Source organism: Bufo gargarizans, chromosome 2 (assembly GCF_014858855.1).
Source record: "Bufo gargarizans isolate SCDJY-AF-19 chromosome 2, ASM1485885v1, whole genome shotgun sequence".
Classification (NCBI taxonomy): domain Eukaryota; kingdom Metazoa; phylum Chordata; class Amphibia; order Anura; family Bufonidae; genus Bufo; species Bufo gargarizans.
The window spans coordinates 102,835,061-102,851,085 of record NC_058081.1 but is presented as its reverse complement, the minus strand read 5'-3'; the positions used below and the strand labels follow the sequence as shown (position 1 = coordinate 102,851,085).

The following is a 16,025-nucleotide window of genomic DNA, read 5'->3' as shown; positions in this document are numbered from 1 at the left end:
TTTAAATTTTTTGTCGCCAAATCTAAAATACATATAATTACAGCATGATAAATAAAAAATAAATAAAAAAACACGACTTACCTAGGGCTGTCACGATACCAAAATTTTGACTTAATTTCGATACCATAAAGAAGTATTGCGATAATCGATACCACGCTAAATAAAAAAAGCCACGTGCATTGCACATTTTATGGAATGTCTGGACCATAATAGAACCGTTTGATCCTAATTTTTGTCGGGACAAGGTGACAAAAAATGGCAAATTGCACTTTTTTTTTTCTGTTACGGCATTCACCGCATAGGAGATATTTTTAAATATTTTAATAGTTCGCACTTTTCCGGGCGTGGAGATATGTAATTTTTTTATTGTTTATATTTTATATCTAAAATTGGGCAAGGGGGTGATTTAAACTTAAACTTAATATTTTGGTGTTTGTTTTTACTTTTTATTTAATACCTATTTACCCCCTTAGGGGCTAGAACCTGGGAACTTTCAACCCTTGTCCTATTCACCCTGATAGAGCTTTATTCAGTGAACAGGACCTCACAACTGTCCCTGCTGCTCTGTGCTTTGTGCACACAGCAGCAGGGAGCAGACTATGGCAGCCAGGGCTTCAATAGCGTCCTGGCTGCCATGGTAACCGATCGGAGCCCCAGGCTTACACTGCTGGTACTCCGATCGGAACGGCCCATGCCACCAATGATAATACTTGGGGGATGGCGGGGTTTTTGGGGCGCACTGCGCCACCAATGATTCTACTTTAAAATACTAGGTTGGGAGGGAGGGTGCGGTGCGATCCTCCGCTATTAACCCCTCAGATGCCTCACCTGAGGGGTTAATAGCGGCGGATCGCAACACGCAGTCATAGAGGCTGGGTGCCGGGTATGGGACATGTCCGGCACCCGCAGCCTGCGTTTGTATTTAGAATAAACCATATTCATTGGTGGCGCATTGGCCACAGCCCCTCCCCTCCTCCTCCCTGCTAACAGCCCATTAGTGGCAGCGGCACAGGGAGGGAGGGACTGTTTGAGAAAGCGGCAGAGCAGCAGCGGGTCTAGGCGCAAATGGCGACAAGACATTTAGCAATTTTAAGTCGCATTTGCGACCATTTTGGTCGCCATCTGGAGCCCTGAAATTGCTGCACATTCTAGGCTTTGAAGTCCAGGAGGTGGTCCTATCAGTGATTGACAGTCATAGAGGGAAGGTTGTCAATCACTGATAGGACCGTCTCCTGGACTTCAAAGCCTAGAATGTGCAGCAATTTAAATTACTACATTACAGGTTGCATACAGAATATTTTCCCATAAATGTATATATCAATCTGTTCAGCTCTTCCAGTCAATAGGTTCGCATCCGCAGCACTGAGTTCACAAGGCCGGTGTCCGTGTACTGTAGACTGCAATTTGCAATACGGTCGTCTGAATGAGCCCTAATGCACAGATTAGCTTACCTGGCTTACACAGTGAGCCTCATCAATAACAAATCGTGCCAGCAGTTGACGTTCATACAAGTTTTCCATTGTGGTGATAAGCCTGGGGCTTGCACAAACCTTTGATAAAAACACAAAACTTTTTTAAATAAACAATACAAGGTTCAGACACAAAGTTTTTTCTTCCATTGTCTCCCCATTATAACCTCTATTCAGTTTGAAGCTGGCCCTGCGATCAACTGATCTACTGTCTCATCCCACAGAAAAATAAATAAATATATAACAAAAAAACAAACCTCTGCCCCCCCGTCTTAGTTCTGGCTCCCTTCACTAGTCTTCCAGTGTGCATCTGTAAACTTCATGGTAGACTGGGTCACATGTCCTGCTGCAGCCAATATCTGGCCTCAGCGGTGATGTGCCCCCAAGTGGCATGTTTCTGACGGGTCACAGGCAACATGGAGACAGGTTACTGCTGAGGCTAGTCATGGCACACAGGACCTGATACCATGCATCTGGAAGTTTACAGACAGTGACTGAAGACAAGTGAAGGAAGCCAGAACAGAGTTGCAGGGAGTACGTTTTTTTTTTTTTTCCCAGATACAGCTGGGGTTGAAATTTTAAAAAGTAAAAAAAAAAAAAAAAAAAGAGCTGGACAATGCTTTTACATAACTGAATTTTAGGCTACTTTTACACCAGTGTTTTCCCTTTCCGCTAGTAAGCTCAGTCATAGGATCTCAATAGTGTAGGGAAACTCTTCCGTTTTGTCCCCCCATTCATTGTCAATGGGGACAAAAGTGAACGAAACAGAGAGCAGCAGAATGCATTTCGTTACGTTTGGTTGCATCCCCAACAGCGTTTTTTCTGCAATGTGGTGCGGAGCAAGACGTATCAGTCATGACTCACAATGTACAGTGCCTTGCAAAAGTATTCACCCCCTTGACTTTTTTCATATTTTGTTAGTTACATTACAGCCTTAAAGGGGTATTCCCATCTTAATGATCACTGTTAAATCTGTTAATGATTTAACAGTGATCATTTTTCTAAATATATTTAATTAACTAATTCCCACCCCTTAGAAGAAAATAAACATATACTTACCCGACTGTTGTCTTCAGTCTCCCCTGGTTACGGCCACCGCTCTTCCCAGAAATCGCGGTGTCTGTGCTTGTGCAAACGACTTCTCTTCTCCCGTCCGGCCGCGCACAGTCCCGAAAGCGCACGCCGAGGCCGCGCATGCGCTATGGTGATTTCTTCCTGGCCAGTATAGTATACTCGCTCAGTCCAGCACGCGGCCCGGCCAGGAGAAGACATCAATCAAGATGGAGCCCGCCCCCTGCCGAGTGCTGAAACCAGGAAGTGGACAGCGCGCTGGGAGCAGGCAAGTATCAAATAGCATGTTGAGAATACCCCTTTAAGTTCAATGTTTTATTCATCTGAATTTTATGTGATGGATCAGAACACAATAGTCTAAGTTGGTAAATTAAAATGAGAAAAAAAAATATAAATAAAACTATTGTTTAGAAATAGAAAATTGGCATGTGCGTATGTATTCACCCCCTTTGTTAGGAAGCCCATAAAAAGCTCTGGTGCAACCAATTACCTTCAGAAGTCACATAATTAGTGAAACGATGCTAAGTGTTACATGATCTGTCATTACATATACACACCTTTTTTGAAAGGCCCCAGAGGCTGCAACACCTAAGCAAGAGGCATCACTAACCAAACACTGCCATGAAGACTGAGGAACTCTCCTAACAAGTAGGGGACAATGTGGTTGAGAAGTACAAGTTAGGGTTAGGTTATAAAAAAAATATACAAATCTTTGATGATCCCTAGGAGCACCATCAAATCTATCATAACAAAATGGAAAGAACATAGCACAACAGCAAACCGGCCAAGAGATGGCCGCTCACCAAAACTCACTGACGGGGCAAGGAGGGCATTAATGAGAGAGGCAGCACAGAGACCTAAGGTAACCTGGAGGAGCTGCAGAGTTCCACAGCAGAGACTGGAGTATCTGTACATAGGACGACAATAAGCCGTATGATCCATAGAGTTGGGCTTTATGGCAGAGTGGCCAGAATAAAGCCATTACTTTCAGCAAAAAACAAAAAAGCACGTTGCGAGTTTGCGAAAAGGCATGTGGGAGACTCCCAAAATGTATGGAGGAAGGTACTCTTGTCTGAGGAGACAAAAATTTTCACGGTAGGCAAGATAAGGGAAGGAAACAGAACACAACAAGGCAAACAAAACAACTGACTAGGCCCCAAATGCTAGGGAACAAAGGGGTAACCTCCAAGCAATCCCTAAAACACTTTCCCTAAGCTGCTATGCCCATGTGCATATCTCAATAGTAGATATGCACATGCCCATGTACCCAAGACTATAACAAACTGAACCAAACCCTCAGCTGTAGGGAAGAGGGAAAGACACCCAGCTCCTTCAACAACCGAAGGAGCTAGCGTCTCCCTAGAGGCCTAGTAAAAACAGACACAGAAGGAAAAAACGAGATTTTTGTATAACTTACCAGTAAAATCTCTTTCTCGCTCTTCCTTGGGGGACACAGGAACTCTTGGGTATAGCTTATCTCCATAGGAGGCGTGACACTAAGTAAAAGACTGTTAAGCCCCTCCTCCAGCAGCTATACCCTCAGCCTGGAGAGAGAGACTTCCAGTTATGTGCCCAAGTAGTGCAAGACAAAGGCAAGGAGTAACCAAACCAATACCAACAAGTCAGAAAAAAACACCCGAAGGCCAACAAAAAACAATGGGTGGGCGCTGTGTCCCCCAAGGAAGAGCGAGAAAGAGATTTTACTGGTAAGTTATACAAAAATCTCGTTTTCTCGCCCAATTCCTTGGGGGACACAGGAACTCTTGGGACGTTCAAAAGCAGTCCACAAACAGGGAGGGACCACAACCAAAAGCGAACCAGGCACCGTAAACATTAAGGCACCGCCGCCTGCAAGACCAAGCGGCCCAAAGCAGCATCCGCCGATGCATAAGTGTTCACCCTGTAAAACTTGGTGAACGTGTGCAAAGAAGACCAGGTGGCCGCCTTGCACAGTTGTTCAGCCGAGGCACGATTACGCTGAGCCCAGGAAGCCCCGACCGCTCTGGTAGAATGAGCGGTAACACCAAAGGGCGGATCCCTGCCCCGAGCACGGTAAGCCTCAACGATAGCCATCTTGAGGAAGCGGGCAACAACCACCTTAGACGCCGCCAGCCCCCTGCGCGGACCCTCCGGAATCACAAACAGAGAATCCGAGCGTCGAAAGGGTCTGGTCACATCCAGGTAGATCCTGAGAGCCCGAACAACATCCAGACGGTGAAGCTCCCGCTCCCGGGGATGCGACGGGGACGGACACAGAGAAGGAAGGACAATATCCTCATTCAGGTGAAAGGCGGACACCACCTTCGGAAGAAATTCCGGAACAGGGCGGAGAACCACCTTGTCCTGGTGAAAAACCAAGAAGGGCTCCACGCAAGAAAGAGCCGCCAACTCAGACACACGCCGAAGAGACGTGATAGCGACGAGAAAGAAAACTTTGCAAGACAACAAGCGAGGGGAAACCTTGCGCAGAGGCTCGAAAGGGGAAGATTGGAGAGCCGCCAACACAACGTTAAGATCCCAAGCAGGAACGGGAGGGCGATAGGGGGGAGCACAGTGAGCAACCCCCTGAAGAAAGGTCTTAACCGGACCGAGCGGAGCCAGAGGACGCTGAAAAAGGACCGAAAGAGCCGAAATCTGACCCTTCAGGGTACTGAGACCCAAGCCCAGAACCAGACCAGACTGCAAAAAGGATAAAACCGTAGGAAGGGAAAACCTCAGAGGGGGAGTCCCCAAGGCCTCACAGAAAGCCAAATAGGCCCGCCAGGTACGATAATAAATCCTGGCCGAGGCCGGTTTTCGTGCACGAATCATGGTACGGACCACGTCAGCCGAAAACCCCCGCCGCGTCAGGACCGCGGTTTCAATAGCCACGCCGTCAAACGTAGCGACCCTAAATGCTGGTGGAAGATCGGCCCCTGAGAGAGGAGGTCTTCTCTGAGAGGCAGAGGCAAGGGAGCGTCTGCCAGAAGCAACATAAGGTCGGCGTACCACGGACGACGCGGCCAGTCCGGGGCGATTAGGATTGCTGGCGTGCCCTCCGCCGCAATCTTCCGAAGGACACGCGGAAGAAGAGGCAGGGGCGGAAACACGTAGAGGAGCGAAAACTCCGTCCAGGGGAGGACGAGCGCGTCCGCGCCGTAAGCGTCCGGATCCTTGGCCCTGGCCACGTAGATGGGAAGTTTGTAGTTGAATCTGGAGGCCATGAGATCCACGTCCGGACGACCCCAGCGGAGACAAAGAGACTCGAAGACGTCGGGGTGCAGAGACCACTCCCCCGGGTCGATCGTCGTCCGGCTGAGGAAATCCGCCGCCCAATTGTCCACCCCCGGAATGTAAATGGCCGAAAGGGCCGGAACATGAACCTCCGCCCAGCGAAGGATCAGAGACACCTCCCTCATCGCCGCCGCGCTGCGAGTGCCCCCCTGGTGATTTATGTACGCCACAGCCGTGGCATTGTCCGACTGGACCCGAACAGGGCGACCCTGAAGCAACGAAGTCCAGTGTCGGAGCGAGAGGAGGATGGCCCTCAGCTCCAGAACATTGATCGGCAGTCTGGACTCCGATGGAGACCAAGTGCCCTGGACGGACCGAGGAGGAAACACTCCCCCCCAACCCCGCAGACTGGCATCGGTGGTAATCACCAGCCAAGTCATTGGCAGGAAAGACTTCCCCTGAAGAGGGGTCCGCAGCCACCAGAGGAGAGAGGAACGAACCTGGGGGGAAAGGGGAAAATGCCGATCCAGACTCTCCTGGGACTTGTCCCAGGCGGACAGAATGGCCGTCTGAAAGGTGCGGGAGTGGTACTGTGCGTAAGGAATCGCCTCGAAGCAGGACACCATCTGACCCAGGACCCGCATGCTGAACCGGAAAGAAGGACGGCGGTGGGACAGAAGGCTCTGAACCGACCGATGGAGGAGCAGGCGCTTTTCCAACGGAAGTCGAACCACCGCTGAATCCGTATCCAGCAGCATCCCCAGAAAGACCAATTGCCGGGAAGGAACAAGAGAGGATTTGGGTAGGTTGATAACCCAACCGAACCGGCGCAAGGTCTGCAGCGAGAGATCCACGCTGGCTGAAGTCAGTGACAGAGAAGGCGCCTTGATTAGGAGGTCGTCTAGATATGGAAGCAGAAAAACTCCCCTGGAACGAAGTAAGGCGAGGACCGGGGCCAGGACCTTCGTGAAAACACGAGGGGCCGTCGCCAGCCCGAAGGGAAGGGCAACGAACTGGTAGTGGTCGGACCCCACTGCAAAACGCAGAAAGCACTGATGACACCGTGCGATTGGAATGTGAAGGTAGGCGTCCTGGATGTCGATGGAGGCCAGGAACTCCCCCTGTTCCAGAGAGGCCACCACCGACCTGAGAGACTCCATCCGGAAACGCTGAAGACGAAGGAAGCGGTTCAGCCGTTTTAGATCCAGAATGGGTCGCACCGAACCCTCCTTCTTGGGGACCACAAAAAGGTTCGAATAGAACCCCTTGAACCTGTCTCCCATAGGAACCGGGGTGATGACTCCTTTGTCTAGAAGAGTCTGAACGGCAGCAAAGAAATCGGCCGCCCCTCGGGAATCCCGGGGAACCCGAGAGCGAAAGAACCGAACTGGGGGAAGGGACGCAAGCTCGAGTTTGTACCCGGAAGACACAACTTCGAGAGCCCAGGCGTCGGAGACGTGCGCCTGCCAGAAGTCCCTGAACAGGAGGAGACGTCCCCCCACCCGGGTGGGTGGGGGCGCACCTTCAGGCGGGGGCCTGCTTGGTCGCGGGAGCGCGAGCAGGTTGAGATTTGCGCCAGGAGGGCTGGGTCCGAAAAAAGGGTTTCTTACGCCTGTCCTGGACAGGGTTAGCGGACGGACCTGAGGCGGAGCGAGGAGCGGAAGCCCTACGAGAAGACCTGAAACGGGAGAAGGTGGGACGACCACGAGTGGAGCTCCTAGCCTTGGATTGGGGAAGATGGGTACTCTTCCCCCCCGTGGCTTCAGAGATGATTTCATCCAAACGGGTCCCGAACAAACGAGCACCAGAGAAAGGAAGGCTAGTAAGAGACCGCTTTGACGCGGCGTCCGCCGACCAAACCTTTAACCAAAGCTCCCTCCTAGCCGACACGGCCAGGGCAGACGAACGGGCAATAAGAGCCCCTGCATCCAGGGATGCTTCACATACAAATTTTCCAGCCTGAACGATAAGTTGAGCCAGGGCACGGAGGTCTTGAATAGGGACGTCGGATTCAAGCTCCAGATCCAGCTGAGACGCCCATTCTGAAACCGCTTTACCAGCCCAAGCGGAGGCAAAGACTGGCCTAAGCGCGGATCCGGAGGCCGAAAAGATACCCTTTGTAAGGGCCTCTATACGGCGATCCTCAGTGGATTGTAAAGAAGAACCATCTGCGACGGGAATAGCCGTGCTCTTGGACAAACGGGCCACAGGGGGGTCGACCTTAGGAGGAGACGCCCAGTTTGTGATGCAATCCGCCGGAAACGGATAACAAACATCTAACTTTTTCGGCGGGGTAAACCGTGCATCAGGACGGGCCCAGGCCTTAGAAACCACTGACGAAAAGTCAGCATGGAGGGGAAAAACCGCAGAAGCCTGCTACTGGCGAAAAAAGGAAACACTGGTTTTCTCAGGATCAGGAGGATCATCGCGAATTTTAAAGGTATCACGGATATTGTTTATAAGGTGGCCCACAGCGGAAGCCAGCTTTGAAGGCAGCGCCGAATCCATATCCCAATCGGAATCAACCAGCTCCCCTTCAGAGGGCAAATCCTGCAAGGAGGAAGGACCCGACTGAGAACGCACCCTTGGGGGGGATACCGAAGCATCCGAGGATGACCGGTGATCCGCCCTTGACCGCTTCTGGGATTGGCGGGCTCTGGAGGAATCGCCTGCAGAGAGAGACTCAGACGGGTCGGCCAGGACAGCGGACCCGGAGGGCCCAGCAGGGGAATCATCCGGCTGCGACAAGGGCAACACATCTGCAAGTCGGCCCACAACGCTAGTGAGACTAACCACAGCCTGGGAGAGGGATCTAGCCCAGTCAGGGGGATCCAAGAGGCCAGGGGGTGACACAACAGATGGCGGACCCTGCGATGGGTCTTTGCAAAGCGAGCAATGCGTGTCAGACTGCCCTTGAGGAAAGGGCGCCTTACATGCGGTGCAGGTATGATACCAAGGTCCCACAGGCACTAAGGGGTCAGACATGTTGGTAGGAGCAATAGAAAAAAACCCGAGTCCAGGCCAGGGGGCTACAGTGAGGAAGGGTCAACAGTCCTACCAGGTCACAGAGGAAGCAGAACGGCAGCGGCAGCAGCAGAAGAACGGCGGCGGCAACTAGAGCAATGGTCCGTCCTGCAGTGAGTTCCCAGAAGCACGCAGGCACGAGAGTGGGCGGGACTAAAGAGGCGCGGGAAGAAAGGCGTCCGGCCCCTGACTGAAGACCAAGCAAGACGCTGGGCCGGTCCGAAACTCCGCCCCCCACCGAAAACATTATCGCGCGCGCGCGATTCAAATCCCGCTCTGAACCATCACAGGTCTCCCCAATGGCCCCCGCCGCAGCGGAAGCGAGAGGTAGGAAGCCGAAAGAGGAGGACCGGGTGTAGGCGTCCTGCAATGCAACGGCACAGCGGTCGCATACCCGGCCGCCCCCAAACAAGCCTCCCCCATGAGCGCCGCTCAGCTCTCCTGGGACTTGTCCAGGCGGTACAAACAGGGCGCCAGGCCGCCTCCGAATCGAGCAACGAGGCCATCAGCAAAGGGGAGCCTAGAACGGAACGGAGAGGAGGGGAAAGGAAGGGAGGGGGAGGGGAGCGGAACGGCTGCACTAGCCACCTCACCTGCGACGTCTTCACCCTCTAGTCCATCCAGCTGGGACGCCCCTTCAGCCACTGGCACAAGAGTGACAGTAGCTGGAGAGGGGCTTGCAGGTGGGCGACCCAGTGCTGGCGGGATGCAGGGGAGCATGAGCTGCCCTGGTCCTCCTTTTCTTCTGTGGGGGAGGCAGCAGGGCGGATAACCGGCCCTGGTGCAGCTCAACCCCGGGAAAACAGAGAAGTCTACTGCGACTCTGTTGTCCCTGTGGAAAAATCCAAGTGAAAAAATTAAAATAAAAAATTAAAAACTCTAAAATCTTCTCAAGACAACTCTGCAGTGCAGAGAGTGTCTTGCCTCCTTGACACTAAGCAAAAAACTGGAAGTCTCTCTCTCCAGGCTGAGGGTATAGCTGCTGGAGGAGGGGCTTAACAGTCTTTTACTTAGTGTCACGCCTCCTATGGAGATAAGCTATACCCAAGAGTTCCTGTGTCCCCCAAGGAATTGGGCGAGAAAGTGAAAAGGACTTATCTAGAGATGTGTTGGAGCAGACAATCCACCAAACTTCCAGAGCTCACACAAGGCAGAACTATAACGCGCATAGGCTATAGGGAGAGGGAGGAATAAATAGCCTCACCAATTACCTAAAGAACAACACCTGGGAGGAGATGGGATTCAGTTCAAACCCACAACAAAACAAACTCTCAGATCGAGTCACGTGCAGCAATTCTAACAGATCTCCTCAGAACACCCACAGGGCAGGGCGTGACAAAAATTTAACTTTTCGGCCAAAGAAAACGCTATGTCTGGAGCAAACCCAACACATTACATCATCCAAAGAACCCCATCCCCACAGTGATACACGGTGGTGGCAGCATCATGCTGTGGGGATGTTTTTCAGCAGCCGGGACTGGAAAACTGGTCAGAGTTGAGGGAAAGATGGATTGTGCTAAATACAGGGATATTCTTGAGCAAAACCTGTACCACTCTGTGCGCGATTTGAGGCTAGGACGGAGGTTCACCTACCAGCAGGACAATGACTCCAAACACACTGCTAAAGCAACACTTGAGTGGTTTAAGGGGAAACATGTAAATGTGTTGGAATGGCCTAGTCCAAGAATGGGCAAACTGCGGCTCTCCAGCTGTTGTTTAACTACAAATCCCATCATGCCCTGCTGTAGGCTGATAGCTGTAGGCAGACTCGGCATAGTTTTAAAACAGCTGGAGAGCCTCAGTTTTGCCCATCCCTGGCCTAGTCAAAGCCCAGATCTCAATTCAATAGAAAATCTGTGGTCAGACTTAAAGATTCTGTTTACAAGTGCAAACCATCCAACCTGAAGGAGCTGGAGCAGTTTTGCAAGGAGGAATGGGCAAGTGGTAAGTTTTGCAAGTGGTAAGTGGTGGCAAGCTCATAGAGACTTATCCAAAGCGACTTGGAGCTGTGATTGCCACAAAAAGAGTCTCTACAAAGTATTGATTTTAAGGGGGTGACCAGTTATGTACATTGACTTTTTCTGTTATTTTGTCCTATTTGTTGTTTGCTTCACAATAAAAAAAAAAAAAAAAAAAAAAAAACCATCTTCAAAGTTGTGGTTATGTCCTGTAAATTAAATGATGCAAATCCTCAAACAATCCATGTTAATTCCAGGTTGCGAGGCACCAAAACAAGAAAAAAGTCAAAAGGGGTGAATACTTTTGCAAGGCACTGTAAAGTCAATGGGGACGGATCCTTTTTTCTCAGACAATAGAAAATGAATCGGTCCCCCATTGACTTTCAATGGTGTTCATGACAGATCCGTCATGGCCATTTCAGAGATAATACAACCGGAACCGTTTATAACGGCTGCAGACGGTTGTATTATCAAGACGGAAGCGCTTTTGCTGATCCATGACGGATCCCGCAAAAACGCTGGTGTGAAAGTAGCTTTATACGTATTCACTGCACTAAGCACAATCTACAGTACAGAGCTATAAGAAAAATACCTTCAGTACAAAACAGTCTTAGGCCTTATTAACAGTCAGCATTTGGTCAGTGATTTCAGTGACTGAGCTAAAACCAAAAGAGAAAAGACCTCAAGCACACAACCATATCCGTTTTGTGGTCTGCAAATCATGGATCAGTAAAATACAGATACCAGCTGTGTGCATTCGGCATATCCAGCCCTATGTGAAAAATGCCTATTCTTGTCTGCAAATGAGACAAGAGTAGGACATGTTCTATATTTTTTGTGGAAAGGCGTGGACATGCGGATGCATGCATTTCTTGCTTCCACATTGAAATAAATGGGTCTGCATGCAATCTGCAAAAAATGCAGATCGGATGTGGACCAAAAATACAGTAGTGTGAATGAGGCCTAAGGTATAATGGAAAGATTGACATCTGTTCTGTGCTTTTGACCCGCACCTTGATAACAGTCGTTGATGGAAATCACTGATCAAACACCGACTATAAAAACGGCCTTAAGCCTCTTGCACACGAACGTGTGCTGGCCATGCTCGTGTTGCGACCCGCAATTGTGATCCGCAATGCACGGGCACCGATCGTGGGCCAGCCGCAAGCGGATCGCGACCCTATTCACTTGCATGGGATCCGCAAAAAGATAGGACAAGTTCTATCTTTTTGCGGAACGGAAGCTGTTGTGCCTTTTCATAGGTAAATGCATTGATATCCAATTCATTCTAGTCAAGATGAATGTTCATTGCCTTTAAGAGCCATGCTCGACTATATTTACAATTTTGTATGTCTTGAGTAGGCCAAAGTAAGGTCGCACAAAGGTTTCTACTCTTTAGGGTTATTCTTCTCATGAATGTACCAGTCTGAGAAGTGGCCTCCTTGTCTACTTTTAAATTTATGACGGGAGATAAAGATAAGTTCTATGCAGCTGGTGATAATTACCTATACAATTAGGAATTTATTAATGAAGCAAAATATATAATATGTATGTATTCATTTAATGAGCCTGAGTCCTTAGCATGAGACAATCAGTAGGACATATAATATACATTATATTGTTATTTGTTATGAAGACATGTATCCAGTATATTATATATATTTCTCATTAGGAGAATATTCGTCTCTAAGAGTGTCTGTGAAGATGTGTGTTTTGTAACAATTATTCACATCTTTGGTATGACAGGAGGTACTGATATCTCTGTGAAAAAACAAGGCCATTCAAGTTATTTCTGATCCATAAATCAACAGTGTGAGAAACATTCAGAGAGACGCATAGAGGTCTGTCTCTAATTGCTACAAGTGTCAGAATTAATCCCAGACTTGCATAAGTCTATACTATGATGCAAATAGCTTATACAGTAGTGCCACCTAGGTATCAATAGGTGATATTACAACAGTAACAAAAGTGCATTCTGGGTAAGGCTATAATGTCACTTTTTTTTTTTTATCAATGGTCACGCCCATCCGACAATGATTGGAAAGTTCCAAACTAGGAAGGTGTGTCTAACTCAGTGTTTCCCAACCAGTGAGCCTCCAGCTGTTGCAAAACTACAACTCCCAGCATGTCCGCACAGCCAAAGGCTGTCCAGGCATGCTGGGAGTTGTAGTTTTGCAACAGCTGGAGGCACACTGGTTGGGAAACACTGGTCTAACTGATAAGTTTGTGATCATAAACCATACACAGAAGGGAGACAAACACACACACACACACACACACAAGAAAGAGGAGAGGAGAAAGAGGAAAGAAGTTAAGCTCTTTAGAGGGGTCTATCAAGATGAAAGCCATGGTGAGATGCGCTATGATGGACCACCCAGCTTTCCTAGGAGCAGAAGTGAGATTTCTACTAGGACTTGGTAAGAGACACAGAAAATGATATTTCATTTTATTAAGACTGATTTGATAGTGTGGGTGAAATTATACCATCTAGATTGGCGAATAAATAAATAATTAAATTAATTGATCATCTCCATATTGAGATGTAGTCTTCGGATATTGTGAGACTTCATTCTACCTGCAGAAGAATCAAGCATTAATGGTTGCTTATATAAAAAAATATAATATAAATATATATAAATATATATATATATATATATATATATATATATATATATATATATATATATATATATATATATATATATCATTCTTCGCCAAGCTAAGTGATGGATTCCCACAGGAAAGACCTATTTCAAGTCCTTCCCATTTAATCTGATCTAGCAAAGATCCTAGATCCCTGTTATTTGTCTTAATATTCTTACCAAAGTTATATGTGTGAAAATAGTCCAGGATGGGGTGGAAGGATACAGTTATCTCTTCTACGTTATATCCTTGAATGGATTTGCCCATGCCTGAAGTCATGTGATGTGTAGTTGGTTAGAAGGGGGTGGAATGTATTTAGCATTCCATATTGATGTCTAGGATTAGACATGCCCATCCTGATATCATGAGGTTTTCTCTTAACAGAGGTAATATATATAACTTATGTTCCTACTTTGATATCCTAACCTAATAATAGCTTGGTTATAATGTGACAAGTTATTTCCACTCACATGTATTGTTAAGCTTGTAATGCTTTATATATTCATTTGCATGTATCATTGTGTTTATTTACTTATATATGTTTATAACCTTGTAACCAATAAATCTGCATATTTTTTTATAAACCTGTGTATTATTGTATAATGCAGAACTACATGTTTATCATTAACGTCATCTCACGTCAAAAGAACTTATTTATCTGAGGAAATAGTCGGACTCAGATGTGAAATGTATCAATTAGTTTGTCTACAATTCACCAGGTCATGATTTTAATAATTTATGACAAATTTTATAAATTTAATTTTTTTAATGGTTAATTATTTTTATGACCATAATTAATAATTCTTAATTGAATTATTACCCCCGACATAAATGGAAGCCGCAGCGAGATTTTGATTGATAAGATGACATATTAAATGATAAATTGTCATGTATATTGTTGCTGGCATTAGAATGCTACAGCCAGGTCATGTTTACAACCCTTAGAAGGGCGTGGTCTATACATAGTCATTATTACTGTCCTGGTACTGAAGGGGTTAAGCCCATACCAGAACTGCAGAAGAGTTGTTGCAGTAAAGTGTTATTACACGAATGCAACCAATGCATGACATGTAACTCAACTCAAGAGTTGTTTGTCTATGCTAAACACAATTGATGTTTTTGTATCGCCAGAAATTAATCCTAAATTGTCCCAAGATAGGGAACAGATATAGGCCTCATTAGCCTAGGCGGTACAGGGTCCGGTTCAAGTCCTTTGTTTGACTCGGGAACCTTCCTATTAATTCCTGGCCAGTTAACTCCCATAGTTGGAGATTTACCCCCATATACAGGGAGGTTGAGTTTAGTAGCTCAGGGCATTACAGGATAATAGAGGAACTTTATACATAAAGTCTGACCCAATGTTATTGATAAATAGAATCTATAAGGGAACAGTTCTAAACAGGTTAGTGATGTTGACGTAACCATGCTGTCTTATAGGATCCTAATGTACAATATATAATTGCCGCAGATATGATAATCCCCCAAGGAGGCACATGTTTTTATCTATCTCTGATTAATGGTTTCAGATTTTTGTTTGTGAATTTTTTAAGCAGAGCACCTAAACCTGTTAATTTGTTTTAGTAGTAAAAAGCGCAAAACTATATTTAAATAGCTCTGTTAAACTAACCCTAATTGCCTTAAAAAGTCTCCTAAGGGAGGGGTGAGGAGTAGTTTGCAGTAACAGCAGACCACAGTATACTCCCAGGGGTCACAGAGCTGTGTCATGTATATAATCAGTTTTCTTGCAGATGCTGTATGTCCCAAAATTTGCCCACCATCTTAAAGATGGGAGGGAAGAAGATACATGCCAGTGAAAAGGTCAGAGGTCGCAGAGCTGCGCTGCGAGCTGATTTCTTAAGTCAGGCTAATAGAAAGGAAGAGTAAGATTCTCCCAACTTCATTGAATGTAAATTCTTTATCTCATGAAGTGAATAAAGAGCAAAAGGAAAAGTTGTTTAATACTTTACTGAGATAGAAATGTCCACTAAACAAAACAAACTGCTTCATTAAATTATTAATTATAGCAAGTCAATAAATGATAAATGATATTGATTACTAATCAAATTTTTCCACAGATCATTAACATGATGTTTGTGTAGAGTTTTATTTCAGTGATAAAAACGCCAAGAGCTGAACGGAGATTGAAAAAATCTAAAATTTGAAGATGGAGACACTTCATAAATTTCATATGATTGGTGGTGGTATTGTATGACTGAAAAGATACTGAACAGTTATACTAACCATATTGTTTGTCTTTCAATTGTGACTAACTTGTCGTCACTGTATTCCATGCAGATATAGGGACGCATATATATTACTCTGTTTCAAGGTAGTCTCAAAGTATTGATTGGGTTATTATCCTAAATAGGCACAACACCTAAGGCTGTATTAGTCTAGCAGAGGAAGAATATAGTTATATCTATTCATGGTACCCTGTAGTTTGTTTTTCTTTGGATAAAAAAAATAAACATAAAAGTCCTCAACTAGCTGCTGGCTAAAGTATGGCATAAGTCAAAGGCCTAAAATAGGCAGGTATATGTTTGATAAGGTTTTTGCTGATTTGTTGCTCATACTGTCTGTTTTCTTAAGCTTAGATGATGGCCCAAGATGGGATCACGTGTTGATGGAAGGAAAGATGACGGAATCC

The 16,025-nt window shown here is 46.7% G+C and overlaps 1 protein-coding gene across 1 annotated transcript in view; it reads right to left on the bottom strand.

The window, feature by feature from the left end:
- BLM (BLM RecQ like helicase) overlaps nucleotides 1-16,025 on the bottom strand; it is an 84,897-nt gene that overhangs the window by 34,617 nt on the left and 34,255 nt on the right. Inside the window, exon 11 of the mRNA XM_044279334.1 lies at nucleotides 1,452-1,550. Within this exon, the coding sequence (XP_044135269.1) occupies nucleotides 1,452-1,550 (99 nt within the window). The remainder of the gene's footprint in view (nucleotides 1-1,451; nucleotides 1,551-16,025) is intronic.